Source organism: Vicia villosa, unplaced genomic scaffold (genome assembly GCF_029867415.1).
Source record: "Vicia villosa cultivar HV-30 ecotype Madison, WI unplaced genomic scaffold, Vvil1.0 ctg.000114F_1_1, whole genome shotgun sequence".
NCBI classification, from domain to species: Eukaryota; Viridiplantae; Streptophyta; class Magnoliopsida; order Fabales; family Fabaceae; genus Vicia; species Vicia villosa.
Window position 1 is genome coordinate 663,084 of NW_026705022.1, and position 19,687 is coordinate 682,770.

Genomic DNA, 19,687 nt, shown 5'->3' on the forward strand with positions numbered 1-19,687 from the left:
CTTGACAAGAGTAAGAGGACAATTTTCATAAGAAAAAGTTAAATCTAGGATTTGAAAGAAAATTAACTCGTAGAACAATCTACATGAGTATATTTTTTTTATCGTTCTCTAATTGATGAAAATGAAAAAAAAAATGACGAACTTATTATGGTGGAGGAAAATCAAACACTCACATAAGAGGAACCCATTGGTTGTCTTGTGATAATGTGGTGATGCACATTGGTTGTCTTGTGATAATGTGGTGATGCACAAAAATAACAGATGTATGAGCTATAAAAATCTTATTGCTTTCAATATTTCTTTAATTCATAAATATGGGTGATGTATTCTCACTTATATGTAAAGTCTTGTACTTAGACTTTTCAAGACATGATATTTTGAATTTATCCAAATTTTTTTCATAAAAATCATGCAATGAAGACTATCATCACAACTCTAAACTTAATATTTTGTTTGTCCTCAAATAACTTCTCTGTATATTGAACATTTCGCCCGAATTTCAAATACGTACCCTTATTAATGAATATCACTTTTATGTCTTCTAATCAACACTTTTGTTCCCCACTTCAATCCAATTATCTCAAAAAAAAATTTTTTTGATACATATAAGTACTCAACTTGTCTCTCATCTCACATATATGCACTCAATTTGACAGGATAATCACTCAATCATCATACAAAAACATTTAATAATGAATTTAAAAAAATTTCTAATCAAATAAATCAAAGTCATATTTAAACAAACACTTTTGAGGTCTTTTAAAGTTTGTAGCGTGACTTATGTCAAGGTATGATAGTTTATGATAGTAGGCTTAAATCTTTGGATTTAGGTACCTAATTTTCTCGATGTAATCTAATTCCTTCCATATCACTTTTTTGCAATTCACTTGGTATTAGAGAGTTGCATCTTGTTGGTCCTATTTTTCACATTTTTTTAAGAAGCTATTTTAACTTTTTCTTTCTTTCTTTTCTTTTGATTAATTTCTTTAGAACCCAATTCCCAAACTTTTCATTACTAATTTCTTAGAGAAACCTCAAACTAATTCTTTTGCATCAGACAAGTAAAACAATTAATTATACCTAACTCTAAAGAGTGTGGAAATAATTTATCTTTTCGGTCAAGTGGCTATATAATAAGGCTTTGTCACCAAAAGAATGGTTTAGGTTCAAAGTAGTGAAACAGGGTGGCTTAAAAAGACTCGGAGTTTTCACAAACAACTTCCTCAATGTGTATTTATCAGACCAATAGACTCAAAATTAGAAATAGTGCAATTCTAGAAAATAACTAATGTATGGATACTCTCACAAGAAGGAAAAGTAAATAGTGTAAATATTTGGCTCAAACCTTACTAGCTGAGGTATCTAGAAAAATTCAGTGTTGATTTCTTTCATTATTTCTTTCTCTGGTGAATTTTTCTTTTCTTTATCATACTGAAAATAGTAAGTAGCAAATTAAAACTGAAAGAAACAACAGAAGCAAACAAGTTCATTAATTTCGAACATAGAAAAGTACAAGGGGAGGAGCTTCTAAAGATCTAGCTAGTACTCTTCTTTGTATCATAGTACAAAAGGGAAATTTAAAAAAAAAATGAAAACTCCTAAGTCACATGTTGCAAAAGTTGAATTAGTTGTTTAGATCCTAAATATCGTCCTGAAATTGCAGATTTTGTCTGACTCAAATATTCCTCATTTCAGATCTCATATTCTCTAAGGCTTGATTTTTCTCGGGGAAATAGGTCTCGATAACTGCAGATGCAGTAAATTTCTCCCGTAAGTTCTGGACCGGCATATGATCTGTTTGCTCCTCATAGAGGTCTGATAATTTTGTCTGAATCTGGGATGGTTAGCATACAAGTTGGGTAAGAATTCATTTGCCGAACTCGTCGTGCCTATTGCGTACTCCTCAAGTATTTACAAGCGGTCAGGTTCTTGCTGTTAATGCAGGACTCCTTCTGGTTGGTTTATTTCAAGATAATACTCTTGTTCTAGATCTTCATTGTCACATCATTAGGTTGAGCATGCACTCCAGCTAACCTGCATAATTAATTAATAATATACAAATGTTCATAAGTTTTTTGCGGAGTGTCATCCATGTACTTGATGTTTTCCACAATCAACAATTCAACATTAATCGGTTCACGGTTCAAAGATGTCATAAGAGCATTGCATATCTTCATTATGAACTCAGTTTGGTTAGAATCAACCTTTAATTTTTGAACAACAAAGGATGTCCAAGCTCTGGGTATTGGGTACAAATCTCCCAACGTAACCTCGATATTTTGTCGTTAATAGTAACCCATTGAAACCCAAGGTGACAGAATTCTCCCAACATTGTCTTCCCCATTCTCTAGCTTAAAGTTGGCACCTAGGAGGAGGTTGAAGTTGAATAAGATAATTAATTATAGCATATCTATCGTTAATGCTCTTACCTGTCACATATGATATGTATTCATTGAATGGACAATAAGCGCAATTGGCATAAAACTCAAGTCTAATATATTGGTTGGCTTCTTGGACCAATCTATTGTATTAGGTCCCCTCTATTTCTTCTAATACAACAACCAACTCCTCATATCCTTTCAAGTTGTTATATTCAAAATTTCCCTCCATTACCACATTGTAGTTTTTGACTCTGAGATATTTTTCTTGGTCCTTTTCAGAAGCAAAAACATGTGTTGGAAAGGCTGAGACGTTAGGTGTAGGTGGATTGGATGATGAAATGGTTTGAGTAAGTCAGATTCTTTTGGGTTCCATCTGCATAAGATCACACAAGAAAAATAATACAATTATTGCAAGGAAATTAGTAGAAATTGAGTATAAGATATTAGAAAATAGAAGGTGTACGGATGAAATTGTCAAAAGTGGCAATTTATTAGTTCTAATTGCGCCCATCGCGCGCGCGTGTTGTATGTCATCGCGACGCGATGGCCAACTGTAGGCCCTAATGGTCAGGACAATGTCTCTTTCTCAACGTCTACATTGTCCCCGCGTTATGATGCATCACTGTGTAGTGCAATTCATTGTGGCCACAACACACACATGTTGATTCCAGTAGCCAACTTTTCATATACTTTAATTTTTCTTCTTTTCTCTTTTCACTTTTAGCAATCATTTCCAACGAGATTTATACATCGCAACTTCTTGTTCTACCTAAAAGGATTTCTTACCATCTTTTTTCCATGGAGCTTTTTCAGTTTTTCTTTCACATAACTAACCTAGTAACACTGAGGAATTTCCTTGTGGGGCTTTAGTGCTTCAAACAAATTGAAGACAACTTTTTCTTTGTTAAATCTTAGTATCAATTGTCCCAGTACAACATCTATGAGAGATTTACTTGTTGCCAAGAATTTCCTTCCTAACATTAATGATATTTCAAAATCTTTAGACGTGTCAAGAATTACGAAATCATCTAGAAACAATAGCCTATCAACGCTAATAAGGACATCTTCAAGCACTCCATATGGATATGTAATCAAGCGATCAACTAGTGCCAAGATCATATTTGTTTGCTTTGGTTCACCACACTTCAACTCTCTCATCATGGATAACGACATTAGATTGATGCTAGCTCCTAAATTACATAATGCGTGATTAATGGTTAGCGAACCGATGGAACACGAAATAATAAAACTACTTGGAACAATGAGTTTTTGTGGAAGCTTCCTCGGGATGATAGCATAACACTCTTCCGCCAAAGTGGTGTTTTCATCAAGCTTCAACTTTTCCTTTCTCGATAAGATCTCTTTCATGAACTTCACATAAATAGGCATTTGTTCAAGGGCTTCACAAAATGGAATATTGACTTATATATAATTCAACATCTCCATAAACTTTTTAAACGGATTCACTTTCTTTTCCTTTTTAGGCGTTTTTTTTTTAGAATTGGATAAGGTGGTTTGATGTAGTCGGGTAGCCCAGGGTTTTATTCATTCAAGATATGTTTCTTTGTTCTTATGAAAGGTGAATTCTCATGCTCACTTTTTTCTCCCTCGGAATTTTTCTCAACTACCATTTCTTTTCCTTTCTTGTTCTCAACTTCACTCGATTCTTTCTTCTCCTGACTGATGATTGGTTTAGAAGGAACCACTATATTTCTCAACTAGATGGCCTTGAACATTTCATTTTTTGGGTTATCTACAATATTACCTATAAATCCCCACTTGAACTAACTTGAGATGCCATTTATCGAGACAATTGACCGATTTGTATTTAATGGTTAAAAATAATAAGTAATAATAACTATTCTTGGAGTGAAAAGAATGTATATATATATATATATATATATATATATATATATATATATATATATATATATATATATATATATATATATATATATATATGAGGAGGGATATACTTACTTCTAGAGTAAGTTATCAAGACTTACTTCTCATCATGACCATTGATTCTTCTCAATCTAATAGTTAAGGTTAAGGAGTATTATTTTTCTCTCTACATATTTAATTACTTATTAATTTTAATCATTAGATTGAAAAGAATCAATGATCATGATGAGGAGTAAGTCTTGATAACTTACTCTTGGAGTAAGAATATCCCTCGTGTATATAACACAACAAATAACCAACCAATACAACATATTCAAACACGGCCATATATTTATCCTTAGTCAAATGAGTTTACTTTCAGTAAAAAAAATAAGTCAAATAAGTTTAAAAGAATTTCATATTTTATTCTTGGAAAGTGGCCTGATTTTTATATTTCTTACCATAGTTTATTTGATTTTATATTAATATTCTCGTCTTCGTAGTCAATTTGATTTTCTTATTTACTGGTTTAGTTGTTGAACCATTCTTCACAATTCAAACACTTTTTCTCACTGCCAACCTCTTTGAAACTTTTCCAAAACCATTCACTATTTTCATTTCCAAAATCTCAAACTTTGGTTTCTCAGTATAATATATTTCTTCCAACTTTGAACAAACAAGTTCCAAACTTTGATTTCATTTCATAATTCATATCTTCCCCAATTCAATTTTCTTTTCATCTTATTAATTATTATTTCTTTGACTCACTTTTTTTTACTAACTTTTATAGTTTTGGCGACCCTTTTAAGCCTTCTATTGTTCTATTCAAATTCTCATTAAAAAATCACTTTTTTTTTTTTACAATTTTTCCATTTTATAATCTTGAGTGTGATTTTTACTTTATTTTGTTATCTCTTTTTTCTTTTTTAGTTTTATGAAATGGTTGTTGAAATTTGTTCAGAAAATTGTAATATTGTTTCAATGAGTCCAAGAATTTCATTCTCACATGATTTCTCTCAAAAAGGTCCAATACCAATTGAAAAACACCCTTTAAGATCAAATTCATCTAATTCAAATTCAAGCATTGATTTTGATTTTGGTGTCAATGAAAATTCAGAACATGAATCATCTTCAGCTGATGAGCTTTTTTCTCATGGTATCATTCTTCCTACTCAAATCAAGAAGAAGACAAAAAATGTTCCTTTGAAGCAAGCAACAATTCAACCAACAAAACCTCAACATTATGCCTTACCACCACTCTATGCAAATGGAAGCAAAAGCTCAAAGAAAATGATCACAAAGGATGTGAAAGATTTGAACAATGATGAAGTGGATGAGAAGCATGGCTCAAATAAGTCATTTTGGGGATTTAAGAGAAGTAGTAGTTGTGGAAGTGGATATGGTAGAAGTTTATGTCCTTTGCCACTTATTTCTAGAAGCCATTCAACTGGTTCTTCAAAGAAAAGTTCTTCAACTTCAAGATCCTCTTATACTTTTGGTTCAAGCAATCATCAAAAGGCTCAAGTTAAGAGATGCCATGGTGGAGCTTATGGTAATAATAGTGTTAGGGTTAATCCTCTTTTGAATGTTCCTTGTTCAAGTCTTTTTGGTTTTGGTTCAATTTTTTCGAAAGTTAGAAATAAGAAGAAACAACAAATTACATGCTCCAAAAATAATTAGGTCTTCTGATCACACCAATATAAGTTTTAGTCAGATTATATATAATTAGGTCTTCCGATTAATCGTGATATCAATTTTAGTCAATTGACACAGATAATTAGGTCTTCCGATCACATCAACTGAGATGTGAATTTTAGTCAGTTGACACTGATGATTAGGTCATTCGATCACATCAACTGTAATATGTGTTTTAGTATGCAATTCTACATTGTAAATCTTCTATTAGATTCATCACAATAATTTTACTAATTTGTCGAAAGAATAGTTGTTTTCGAATTTAAAATTGTATTAATTTACAAATGGGTCGTTTCAATTTTTTTGTTATGTTTCCATGGATTGGTTTATGATAAGAAAAATTAGGTGTAGCTTGTATAAGTTAAAGTTTTGAAAGGTTAAATGTTTGTATCAAGAAGACAAAGTGATAAGAAAAAGATGGTTGTGAATGGAATGGACAAATAATGATGTTATTGAAGCACATGATTTAGGGGACACAGAATGACAGGTTAATGTTGCTTTCATGGTTGTCATTTGTTATTGTTTTCTTTTTCCTCTTCCTTTTGTTCACACAAATTGTAATTACATTAATTTTTCTGATTTTTTCTCTTTTTATCATTTGTACTTTGTGTGTATGTTTTTCTTCTATTATGTATGAACAAGAGATTTAAATTAAAATATAGATGCACATGTTACTTCTCTCCTACCCCATTTGGTTAGGGTGGTTCATAATTATTTATTATATGATATGATTGATGGCCCTTGTTATTTCAAAATGCACATGTGAAATGGTTTTTTCCACTATTCCTATAATGCAGTTTTGATCCCGTGAAAAAAAAGTTGAAATTGATATGTCCAACCGAACCAAGGCAATGCAAAGGTGTATAGTGGGATATATTTTTGTATTTAAATGAATCAATACATACTCTGAAGAAATGGAATCAACTATTGTTTTCGGTCACTATTATAAATAAATATTTATTATTTAAAATTTAAAGTTTATATATATATATATATATATATATATATATATATATATATATATATATATATATATATATATATATATATATGTGTGTGTGTGTGTGAAGATAGTTCTTGTAAAGTCAAAGTCAATGATCAAAGTTACCCATGTTTGAATGTTACGTATTCAATTGTCAAAGAAAGGGAAATTTAAGTATACATACTGCATAAAATATTCATAGTCAAATATTATTAAAAAAAAATGTTCAACAAGTGAAATATTGTAGGTTTTTTTATTATAAAAGTGTAGTTATTATAAGTTCAAGGGCTGCTCTTCCCACCACCACCTTTGTAAAAACTAAAATTGTTTTTCTCAAAATTAAAAATATATTTCCCTACGTATCATAAACCCATCAGATTCATTTGTAAACCAGTGATCCACGTCATTTTATTGAAAATTATTTTGAAAGTATATCTCTATATTGATGAAAGGGTGAATGTGTAATTTGCAATAACTTTTGGACAAATTTATAGTAGTGTTTTTATTTTCCAATTCAGGAAGTAATTCGGAAGTATGCTTATGTAATAATCCTTAGGCACTAATTAATTATAAATTTGATATTTTTTAAAAATCATATATTTTAAATTATTTATACTAAGTATACATAATTACATAATTGTTATTCAACTAAATCATATACTATTGTAATTCAATTAAAATACATAATCAAATATTATTGTTGACAAATTACAAACCATTAAATTATTGAGTATATTTGGTCCCCTGGTTCATTCTCTGTCTCCTATACTGCAAGTAAGAATGAGAATAGGTTAGGTCAGCTTATAGGAGCCTACAACCTGACGTATTCAAGGTTTGACTTAACCTATCCTATTTAATAAAAAGATTAGGCTTAAACTTTTTTAAAAACCTATTTGATTAAATAGGTTAGACTTAAGTTATTAAAAAAGTCTATGAAACCTTATATGACGTGGCTGTGTTAAATTTAAGGTAAACTTTATGTACAAAATTTGTTGAACTAATTTACAATAAATGATATTCCATTCCATGTATTCAAGTTAGATATATAAAGTCCTAAATATTAATAAATTCATTTGTATTTATTGATATATTTAATTTGATTATTCTTTTTACACGACATATATATATATATATATATATATATATATATATATATATATATATATATATATATATATATATATATATATATATATATATATATATATATATATATATATATATATATATATATATATATATATATATATATATATGAGGAGGGATCAAATTACACCCGAAGAGTTACACCACGAGTTACACTCGTTCAATAACTACATCTCGAAATAATATTTTTTAAATTCAACCGTTGGATTGAAACATAATATCATATAGATCATTCCTATAAAGTTTGAGATTAAATGAATGGTCGAGATTAAATTGTGATCTTTAATAAATCATGTGTCATTAAGAGGAAAGAGAAATTATTAATCAAATTTTAAAAAATATATTTTAATATCAACAATTAAATATAAATCCAATGATTATTATTACATTCTCACATTCTCATATAACTTAATCATTCTCATATGATATGTTATCTCTCTCTCTCTCTATATATATATATATATATATATATATATATATATATATATATATATATATATATATATATATATATATATATATATATATATATATATATATATTATATATGTTAAATATTATATAAAAGATCTTGTTGTTGTTAATTGAGAATTTCGACGTTAAAAGTGGGGTCTAGATTTGAAAGACTATTGTGTAGTGAAAATGTAGTATGGCAGTCGACAATTGCTAGTCGAAGTCGTACTAATGTTTTGTCTCATTCTAAAGGACTTGGCGTATTTTACCGTTGTTTTCCATACAACAGTCATTTCGACTACGAGCAGTTACTTTGCTTATTAAATGTTAAGATCAAATAACAGGCACGCACAAAATTTAAGACGCCTGAGACACGTGGAAGTAAGCTATCAACATCGAAGCCACGTAACAAGGATACGTGTCGAGCATGTAGGAAGCAATCATAGAAAATAATTACAAGTATAGTATAGTATATATAATATAGGTAATCCCGATGTCGAGATTAGGGGTCACAAATTTCATATACAACACTCCAAAACTTAAAGTATCCACACTCAAAGAGAAACAAGTCAATGAGAGAACGCATGATCATGTGTACCATCTTTTCATTTCTTATGCATATTATTGAAGCAATTTATTTTATTTAACTTACCTTTTTATAGTCTTTTCCTTTACTTTACATTCAACCCGACTCAGACAGTGATTTTCTTTTAACCTATTTTTTATTTTACAATTGAAATAATAGATACTCTAAACAAATATAAGAATTCCTACACAAATATGTCCTGGGATTTTCTAGTCGATTATGCAAGTAACCATCTTTGTAAACTAGCGCTTGTTTACCAAAAATACCAGTAAAAAATTGACACGCCCTGTGGGAACCTTTTGTGTGTGAAATTCTTAAAAGATCCTTTACAGAAAGTGTGTCTTCATTTACAAAAAAAAAAATCTTCGCATGTGAAATGTTGTTATTTGTGCAAGTGTGCATCTGACGAGCTTTAAAAACTTTTAGAAATGGCAAGTCCACCACCTAGAAACAATCTCCCTCCCAAGAAGAACCCTCTAAACACAAAAGAGAAAGTGAACATAATGTCACATGATGCAGTAGGAACTTCGACTATGATGGAAGAAAATCCTTCCACCATTAGTCAAGTAATTAATTTGACTGCACCATAGGGAGTCGTAGTTACGCCACCACGAGTGTCGAGCATACCTAATACCCCTAGGGCGCCCCAAAGTGTGGCGGTAGAACATAGGCCCATTTCCCTTTAAATTTTTCAATTCCTTTAAATGGTAGCGAATAACCTTATGGTATGCCACAATCAGTCATGGCAAGCATTCAACCTAGTGTATCCACGTTCGCAAATAATGAAATGAACATCGCTTCCCCTGGTAATCCTTACTTACCATCAGGGTCGGTAGTGAATTATCCTGGTCGAGTGATGCCACCGTTCAGGGGACCTATTTTTCCTCCTACATGACTACAAATTTTGACCGATAACACTCTCCAATCTTTGAGGCAATAGATGGATGAGAGCAACCATGAAATAGTTAATTTGCTCACATAACAAATAGGTACAATGTTCAATCCCTTGATTCAGAACACCACTCATAGTTACCAGTAATTGGTGCAATATATGGGTCGAATAGCTGATTTCTTTGGTGCCCTCGAGTGTCAACCCAATAGTTGCCACACATTCAGCATCAACGACAAGCAACAACTGTAAAAACACTGGCACCTTGGGTAGTTGAAGGCGCCATGGGCAAGAGGGCCTTGGAGTAGTCTTAGTGCAAATAAACCAGGATGCAAACCATGTACTTAGAAATGTTCGAAAAAAATATTTTTGTTTGACATAACCATATAAATAATTTTGTGAAGCAAATATTAGCCAAAAATGATTTGAACATAGGCCTTCATAGACCAAATTTTGTGTCTCCTTTATCTGAATATGTGTTACAAATCAAATTACCCAGGGTTTGGAATATACTTGCAACTTTGAAATGGAAAAAACCTCACAGGGTCTCAAATATTAAGAAAGTATACAATGATTGTGCCCGAAACGACAAGCAGATAAGAGATCCAAGAGGTGAAATGCAACAATTGTTGAAGCCTTTGGATGAAGATCATTATGTATCTAGGTACAAAGTGTGAGAGGATGGAGAAATAATTAGAGATACATTTTGGACTAATCTGATTCCATTCATTTGTTCTACATATTTTCCAATGTGCTCATAATTGATTCAACATATAAGACCAAAAAGTACAAGCTTTCACTTTTGGAATCTGTTGGTGTTACTTCTACGGAGATGACTTTTTTACTTGGGTTTGCATTTTTGGAAATTAAAAAAGAGGACAATGTTACTTGGGCTTCAAAAGTGTGTCAAACTATGTTGAAGGACAAGAAAACATAGTCAAAGTAACTGTCAATGATCGCGATGAAGGTGTGAGGAAAACACAAGAAAAGGGGGTTTGAATTGGGTTTTTCACTCTTGACAAAATTTCCGTCTCTTAACATAGTTGTGTTAAGTGATGTTTTCAAATGCATTGCAGAAGCATGAAAGTAAAGTAAAGCATAAGCAAGAGTAAATAACACACGATATATCTTGGTTCACTTGAGAAACCCTCAAGCTAGTCCAGTCCATCCTACCAAGGTGATTTTGCCTTGAACTCAAGGACTTAATCTACTATAACCAAATTGATTACAATCTGCACAAACAACTGTTATGACTAACCACCACTAAGACTACCATCTTAGTCTTACCAAAGCTTCTGACCTAACCGGTCCTTTGAGGAACACAATACCTTCCTAAAGCTTATGATCAACTGATCCTTTAGAAGAATTGTTAATAACCTTCCTAAAGCTTCTGACCAACTGGTCCTTTAGAAAGAACAAACAACTGTTTGTTTTTACAAGGATTATTTACCATATAATTCTTCTACACAAGCATGCGTAAACTCAATTAATTACATTAGAAGATCCTAATACACACTAAGAATATTACATTGTGTTTCAATGCGTGGTCTTCTTTTCTTCAAGTAGCTTCTTCGCAGACAACAACCCAAAGCACTTGAATTTCTTACGTCTTCTTCTTTATAAGCTTCAGGACGTTTTGTTTATCTTGATGTAGCAAAGAGAAGAACTTCCTCATATTAATTCACCTTAGAGTATTCTGGACAGCAACCCTTACTCTATTTAATTCAATGATTACTTCAGAGCATGATATTCATGTTGTGAATTTGTAATTGAAGCTTTCATGATCATCTTCATAATCAAAAACATGATTAAAGAGCCATTTGATCAGCAGTCGTTCTTGTTGTTGTTATACTTATTAGTGGTTGTGTTATGTTCTAACAGTGACAACTTTCATTTTAACATTGAACACCAACAACAACCTTAAGCATATGATCCTCTCCTTTATATAGCCATGAAAATTAGAGTCGTTGAAGGACAGATGGCTATTGAAAAAGAGTCGTTACACAATGATTGAGAGTAGTACTGCCACGTATTTCCTTTTCCATAATTCAAGCTAGTGGAGAAGTAGTGGGATAAACCTTTTTCGTACTGTGTACTTATCATTGTTAACGGTAACATTTGTCTTCTGAACTTCAGAGGCTTCTGATGGTATATGTTTGAAGCATGAGTATAGTCATGATACTTTAATCTCCATATGATTAAGTCTTCAGTTTTTCAGAACTTGTCGCTTAAAACCTTGTCTTTGAAACTTCAGCACTTATCTTTGAAACCTTAATCTTCAGAAATTCAAGTCTTCAAAGTCTTTAGAACCTTGTTCACTCAGAACATTTTCTTTAAAACCTTTTAGCACTTGGTCTTCAGAACCTTTAGTCTTCAGAGCTTCAATCTTTAGGACCCTTAAGTCTTCAGAGTCTTAATGCACTTGATTCTTCTGAAGATATAATCTTCAGAATCTTTGCTTGCTTCAGAGTTAGAACCACTTTCAGAATGGAATCCATAGGAGCATTGCAGCAGCAATATCATACATCCTTAAATTTTTTCTATTGTGATTAGATACAGAAGCATACTCGCTTCTTCAATATGCTTGCGACTTGTGTTACACATAGTAATTCGCATAATATCTTCAGCACACATCTTGATAATGTTTGTTTGATCTTATTACTTCAATAAACATAGTCTTGCACAAAAATAAACATCAGAATATAAAATAGTTCTTTCACAAATACTCCATTGTTATCATCAAAACCTAGAGATATATTGCAGAACCAAATCTTGTTCTTACACGCGATACTACATCGATAAATTCAATTGCAAAGGTGTTATCTACATCATATGCATTAATTTGTAGGTATCACATAACAAAAAAATGTCAGAAATAGACTTAAGCATGCGGTAGGGACCAACCAAATCAATAGGGAAGATGAGAAAATGGTCAAATTTAATGTGATATTGGAAAGAATAATGGATGCATGAAATATTATAATATATGTTTAATCTGTAATACGTTTCATAAGGGTGTGTGAGAAATATCTGAATTTCTTGAAATGTGTTGAAAGTACAATTCTAAACCATGCGAATGAGATGATTGTTTATACTTGGACCAATCACATCTCTTCTTAAGTCTAAAATGCCCACAATTCTATACTTGGAGTGCGTCTGAAAATACATTTATGGATTTAAGGCGAATTTTTTGAATTTTTATATAGTGATTCTCTACTACTTAAGTTATGTTTTGATTGATGGAACATAATGGAGTATAGCATAATGGAACATATCAGAGAGGAATGGAGCGGAGCAGAATGATTATTTTATTAAAATGTTTCATTCCATCACGTGCATCCTAAATTAAATGGAACAAAAAATGGAGAATTGAATTTAATGAAATGGAATAGAATCCATCATGTTCCATTCCTTTTCATTCATTCTTTACAAATTCAAACAATAAAATCTCATTACTTACTACTTCATTTCATTCTATTTTATCTCATTCCACCAATCTAAACATACCACCTTAGATTAGAAAAGTGACTCTAATTATTTTGGCAATTTCTTTTCTCACCCTTATAGGTTCTCTCAAACCCTTGGCGAAAAGTCTAAAATGCCCTCAATTTTCTGAGATGCATCTTCGGACGCACCATTTTCAAAATAAGCGGAAATGGTGGGCGAAAAATTTGGAATACATTGCAATCAATCCTTTGCACAACCTATCAAAGAAAAACCAAACCAACATAATTTTACCTGATCGAATGAGATGTCGTCAGTTGGTTTGTACATCGAGCAAGTATCGTAGAATTTAGAGAGATGCTCCCAAGGATCACTGATTGCTTTTTTATCAAACGAGTTTTATTTCAAACCTAAAAGTACATAAATACTAGGCTTAAATGCACTTTTGGTCCCTGTAAGTTAGCGAGTTTTTTATTTTCGTCCCTTAGAATTTATGATGATCTTTCCAACCCGGATTGTATGTATTGGAATACAAATAATTCTTTTAAAAATTAGCATTATGAACTTCATCACTCTCAACCTCTATTGTACAGTTACCATTTGCATGTTCTCCTCCACAAAAATCACAATGAAGCATCTGGATTTGGCTAACATTTTCTTGGGCTAGATATGCTGCAGCTAACTGTTTTGTAAGTTCTTCTATCTAAGCTAATAAATCTATGGTTGAATCACGTGCATGATACCTTTTTGTTTTATTACTCCCTCACTTGAGTGGTACTCATTCTGGCACATATTCTCAATCAATGTTTTTAACTCTTCATCAGTCTTTAATCTTAATGTATCTCCTTAGGTTTAAATAGCCAAAATACACTCAGGAATATTTTCGGAGATGCATCTTCGAATTAATTTTTAGCAAAAATTGGGTGGCTGCGTTAAAAACTAAAAATGGACTCAGGAATATTTTCGGGGATGCATCTTTGAATTAGTTTTTGGCAAAAATAGGGTCGTTGCGTTAAAATAGCTAAAAAATGTACTCATGAATGTTTTCGGAGATGCATCTTCGAGTTAATTTTGTGACAAAAATTGAATGTCTATTTAATTTACGAAGGATAAGGTGATACATGGTGCGTCCAGAGATGTATCTCCAAAAATAATTGAGGGCAATTTTGGATTTTCCAAGTTGTGATCCACGTCATAAGGGTGGGAAAAGAAACCTACTACTATCTATTAAGAATCAATTGCATGAACTCCCTAAATCGCTATTTCACCACAAGTTATATACACAAAGAAAATGACATTTAAGTAATCAAGTAATGTTTACTTTTTCCATTCTCATCTCCTGTTAAAACATGACACATGATATTCATTTTTCAACTCTCGCCAATTATATCAGAATTAAATATTACATACACACATTCTATATATCTCTTGATTAAAATTTCAAAATTTTCTCACATTTCTTTTTCCTACACTTTCTCACTTTTATTTTTATTTATTTATTTATTATCACTAAAAATACTAATAATATATTTTTTAATTTTAATAAAATAAAAAATTTATTATCTCACGGGTCACTATCAACTCAATATTTATTTTATTTTAATCAATCATTGTCTTAATTTGAGAAACAAAATTCTTATTTTTAAATATTAATTTTTTTCTTTCTCCATCTCACGATTCTTTTTTCTTCTTCTTTTTGTATGATTATTTAATACAATTTAATTTATATGATTATTGTTTATTTTGTAATTAACTAAATCATTTTAAATTTTATATTTGTATCTAAATACATTTTATATCGCATCAAATTTTTTTTTATTTTAAAGGTCATTATCAGCACATTGTCTACTTTATTTTAGTCAACAATTTGTCTTGATTTGAAAGAATAAATCGTTATTTCAAAAATCATTTTAATTTGTCTTTCTTCATCTCATGAGTTTTTTTTCATGATTATTTAATACAATTGAGTTTACGTAATTATTTTTTATTTCACAATTAATTAACTCATTTCAAATTCACATTTATATATAAATACATTTTATGTTGTATCAACTAAAATTTTTATTTTACAGATTATGATCAATACAGTACATATTTTATTTTAATTACTAATTATTTTAAGTTAAAAAATAAAATTCTTATTTTTAAATATTAAATTTTTTTTTCATCTCGCAAGTCTTTTTTTTCTCTTTGAATTTTAATTCAATTGAATTTATTTATTATTTTTTATTTTAAAATATATATTTAAATATATTTTATATCTTATTAAATAAACTCAATCATAAGACCACTCAGATATATGGCTAATTGCTGTGATTAGGAATACTCATAGTTGGATTATTGACCTCTCCAATTTCATTACCAATTTATAACAATTTATCATAACCGCTTATAAAACCAGTTATATCCATAATCATTTTTTATATGATTAAAAACGAAAACGACATACTTGGCGCGTCGTTTTATCTTCTATTTTTCTCCACTTTGTTCCGTGAAATGAAACAATGAACAAGAGACAAGTTTTTCAAGTTTCAAGTTCTAACAAGGTGAATTTCACTTCCTACATATCTCTTGCTTCTTCTTCTTCCTTCATACTTCAATGCTGCTTCTAACTATATCTTCCTTACAGAATGCGGTTTTGCTTTGTTTCTCACTATTTGCAGTTTCAATCTTGTAAATTTCATGGCTCACTTTATGAACATACGTCATCAACCAGTTTTCTTAAACATTTCATGTTTCTATGATTCCACCAAGTTGGTTAAACATAAAGCATGTTCTTATCTTCCAAACCTTGCCAAATTTCAGAAATATAACGGTGCCCTTTGTGCCACTCAAGGTTATTTTATTTACTTATGGTGTTTTTTTTTATTCTCCATATGTTATCTATTTCTGTGTTTCAATTGATGTTTTAATTTTGACAGGTAATGGAGAGTTAACAGGTCATGTTATCAACTCATTCAACCATAAGGTAATAATACACTTTATAAGTTATTTGGAAATGGATTCTCTAACTTTCAATTCCTTAACTTTATGTGACTCTAGCACACACGCTTGTATGCAAACCCTCTGGACTTAATGAAATGATGTGTTATTAGCTGTGTAATTTTGCTGTTGTTAGGTTTACATTAATAATGGAGGAGAGTTGAATGGTATTCCTCATATACAAACTCTTAGAGAATTTCCTAGAGAGGAGCTTTTCGGAAAAGTCGTCATGGTTAGATTTGATTCCAACATATTGCTCAAGCAAGAGCATAACCAGAAGAACCAATCAGATTTTAATGCACTGTTTACAATTAAATATTTACATGAAGCTGAAGCAAAAGTTATTCTAGTAAGTGATTGCAAAACAAATACTTCAGAATTTCACTCTGAATCAGTTGTAGGTACTCTCTTAAAGCCTTTCTTGCAATCCTTGTGTTTATTTTCCACGTGAAGTTTGGCTATTATGGGAACGAAATGGTTATAGCAATTGTAGTTTAATTTATTGAACTTCCATACTAGAGAAATGATTATCTCTATGCTGTAGATTTCTTATCAGGAATTCTCCAAATACAAGTTGTTCCACTGCAAGGCATTTTCTGTAAGAAGCTATCAGAGATTAAAGACCTCCAGAAAGAGAATATCTATCTTATTGAGAGTCTTTATAATATCAAAGACGAAGTTGCTAATTGTTTGAAGTTTTCTAGAGTATTATCGACAGGAGTTGATATCTTTGTCAACGACTCCTTCTCGAACTCTCATAAAGTTCTAGCATCAACCGTTGGTGTTACTCGTTTCTGCTATGCTTGTTTAGCTGGTTTTCACTTTGAGGAGAATCTTCGTCTCGTGAAAAACTTAGCAGAAACCAACAAGAAACCGTATGTAGCAATTGTATGCCTCTTCTATTGTCTTAGCAAGAAATAACTCTTCAAGACAAACTCTAATTCTAGTATCGTGTATCGATAAAGTTATTCACCGTTTGTTTCTCATAAAATTCAGATAGGAGGGGGTAATCTTGCCGAGAAAGCAGCTTCCTTTCGGTTTTTAGCCTCCAGATGCCAAGGTTTTGTTTTTGTTGGAATGATGTCATTTCAAATAATGCACGCATTAGGAGTACAAGTTCCCGTTGATTTTGTCGACCATAAAGCATTAAAGGAAGCTCTAGATATATTGAAACTTGCTCGCGATAACAATGTGAAGATATTGTATCCAAAGGATTTTTGGTGCAGGAATAAAAATGATCCAAAGCAATCGCATGTTTTTCCTTCTCTTGGAATTTTGGATGGTGAGATACTTTTCAAATTGATAAATTCATTGTCTTATTCAGCAAATAAATTTGATCCATATTAAACTTTGATCTAGGTTGGGTGCCTATTGACCTTGGACCTATAACATTGGATGAAATCGGTTCCTTTCTTACAGATTGTAAGGTAAAATAGTAATTTACTTATGAGTTGTGCGATTTCGAACCCCGTGCGGCATGATGTTTAGTACAAAGTGTTGTAAAACAATGACTATAGCGTCGTAGAATTTGAAAAATGCACTATTTTCCAATATCCGCAGTTGACAATATTGATACTTACAATTGGTAGTAATATTTTCATTTTTAGATAGTGGTTTTTGCTTCAATTACAGAAAATACTTTGGATTGGTCCAGTGAAACTTGCTGATGGAAGTGAACACGCAAATGGAGGATCTAAATTGGCGAAAATTCTTGATCAACTAAGCAAAGAAAACTGTGAAACAACTGTTGTTGGGACTACAGCATGCAATCTTGTGACACAAGAAACAAGTCCACTATCATCTATAAACATGGTTGAGAATGCTTCAGTAGTATGGGAATTTCTCAAAGGAAGAAAACTCCCCGGTGTTATGGCTGTCGATAGAGTATGTTTATATTTAATCCTCTACCCTAAATTTCAAGATTATAATCCAATCATATGGTAGTGACACATTTTGCAGGCGTACCCTTTTGAAATCAAGTGGAACAGCGTTTACTCGGACCCAACTCAATCTCTTGTGGTTGACATTGGAAGTGGTACTTTTATTTTTTTTATATGTAATAATATTTATTATGTGCATATCTATTAGTTCTCAAACTCACATTTGATCTCAAAATGACAGGCAATGGACTTTTTCTTTTTGAAATGGCTAGAAGGAGGAAAGATTTGAACTTTCTCGGTTTGGAAATGAATGAAAAGGTTTCATATTTGTTACATCACCTGCCTTGTTTGTTCCTAATCTCTTTCGCTATTCTTGTTTTTTTCTTTAACGATTAATATATTTTGCAGCTTGTTTTGCGCTGTTTGGATTCTACTCAACAGTTTGGCATAAAGAATGGGTAATGCTGTTGCTTTCAACAGTTTGTTTAACTTCCTATGCTTGGCTTTCCTGATTTATCTATTCTATTTTTAGGCACTTCATTGCTACTAATGCAACATCGACATTTCGTTCAATTGTTTCTTCTTACCCAGGAGAGTTAGTTCTTGTATCAATACAGGTACTATCACCGTTATCTTCTATGTCATTAGTTCTGCTATGTATACGTTTTCATTGATGCCGTTCTCTTTTATGTTTGCAGTGTCCAAACCCTGATTTCAATAAACCTGAACATAGATGGAGAATGCTGCAAAGATCTTTAATCGAAGCAGTGGTGGATCTTCTAGCATCTGGTGGAAAGGTAATTAGACTCTAAAGAAGTTCTTCACTTGTACTCTTTGAGTAGTTTTGAGTTTAATGATATTGAGCTTGATTAGATTCTCAACATTGATCAGGTCTTCTTGCAATCTGATGTAGAAGAAGTAGCAATGAGAATGAAAGAGCAATTTTCAAGATATAGCAAGAATAAGCTTGTTATGGAACATGGCCAAAGTGAATGGCTGGATGAAAACCCGTTTGGAGTTAAGTCAGATTGGGAAAAACATGTTTTAGAGCGTGGAGCGCCTATGTATCGAATGTTGTTTTCTAAATCATCTGAGATAAGAAGTGAAGTTTCAGTTTCAAATGATGTGATTCAGAAAGTTGGTTAATTCATGAACCAATTGAATTATACATAGCTCAAGTTTGATTATTTTATAAATCAAGCTTAACTAGTTAATCGTCATATCGTGACACAAACTAATTTTGAGTTTATGTTGTTCATTGTATGCTTTAAAATTACTATTTTTTTGCAAAAGCTTTAAGATTACAGATTTATAGAAGAAAAAACATATTTGTCTAAAAAACAAGTAAATATTGAATACATGTTC

At 31.4% G+C, this 19,687-nt stretch overlaps 3 protein-coding genes across 4 annotated transcripts; 2 read left to right on the forward strand and 1 right to left on the reverse strand.

Moving 5' to 3' along the window:
- Positions 1-3,215: 3,215 nt before the first annotated feature.
- On the reverse strand, positions 3,216-3,770 carry LOC131624380 (uncharacterized). Its single transcript, XM_058895331.1, has one exon. The coding sequence runs from the start codon at positions 3,768-3,770 to the stop codon at positions 3,216-3,218; it is 555 nt and encodes a 184-aa protein (XP_058751314.1).
- A 1,069-nt stretch (positions 3,771-4,839) lies between these two features.
- Positions 4,840-6,563, forward strand: LOC131624306 (uncharacterized). The gene has a single exon (XM_058895251.1). The coding sequence runs from the start codon at positions 5,205-5,207 to the stop codon at positions 5,943-5,945; it is 741 nt and encodes a 246-aa protein (XP_058751234.1). The 5' UTR covers positions 4,840-5,204; the 3' UTR covers positions 5,946-6,563.
- Positions 6,564-15,895: 9,332 nt separating this feature from the next.
- Positions 15,896-19,687, forward strand: LOC131624307 (phosphoglycerate kinase, cytosolic-like). 2 transcript variants are annotated; one of them, XM_058895253.1, is made up of 14 exons: positions 15,896-16,006; positions 16,124-16,296; positions 16,382-16,428; positions 16,579-16,843; positions 16,987-17,330; positions 17,439-17,724; positions 17,802-17,869; positions 18,075-18,326; positions 18,402-18,477; positions 18,564-18,640; positions 18,731-18,780; positions 18,855-18,939; positions 19,021-19,119; positions 19,214-19,687. In XM_058895253.1, exons 2-14 carry the CDS (start codon positions 16,143-16,145, stop codon positions 19,466-19,468), a joined length of 2,058 nt encoding a protein of 685 aa, XP_058751236.1. In that variant the 5' UTR covers positions 15,896-16,006; positions 16,124-16,142; the 3' UTR covers positions 19,469-19,687. The 2 variants fall into 2 exon arrangements, with proteins under 2 accessions (XP_058751236.1, XP_058751235.1); XM_058895252.1 differs by having other exon boundaries at positions 15,933-16,006; positions 16,090-16,296.

Bases quoted from the DNA above. Each gene is read 5' to 3' on its own strand.
- LOC131624306 (XM_058895251.1), top strand. From the start codon at position 5,205: ATGGTTGTTGAAATTTGTTCAGAAAATTGTAATATTGTTTCAATGAGT.
- LOC131624380 (XM_058895331.1), bottom strand. From the start codon at position 3,770: ATGCCTATTTATGTGAAGTTCATGAAAGAGATCTTATCGAGAAAGGAA.
- LOC131624307 (XM_058895253.1), top strand. From the start codon at position 16,143: ATGGCTCACTTTATGAACATACGTCATCAACCAGTTTTCTTAAACATT. The intron at 16,297-16,381 runs GTTATTTTATTT...TAATTTTGACAG, and splicing joins TGCCCTTTGTGCCACTCAAG to GTAATGGAGAGTTAACAGGT. The intron at 19,120-19,213 runs GTAATTAGACTC...AACATTGATCAG, and splicing joins TTCTAGCATCTGGTGGAAAG to GTCTTCTTGCAATCTGATGT.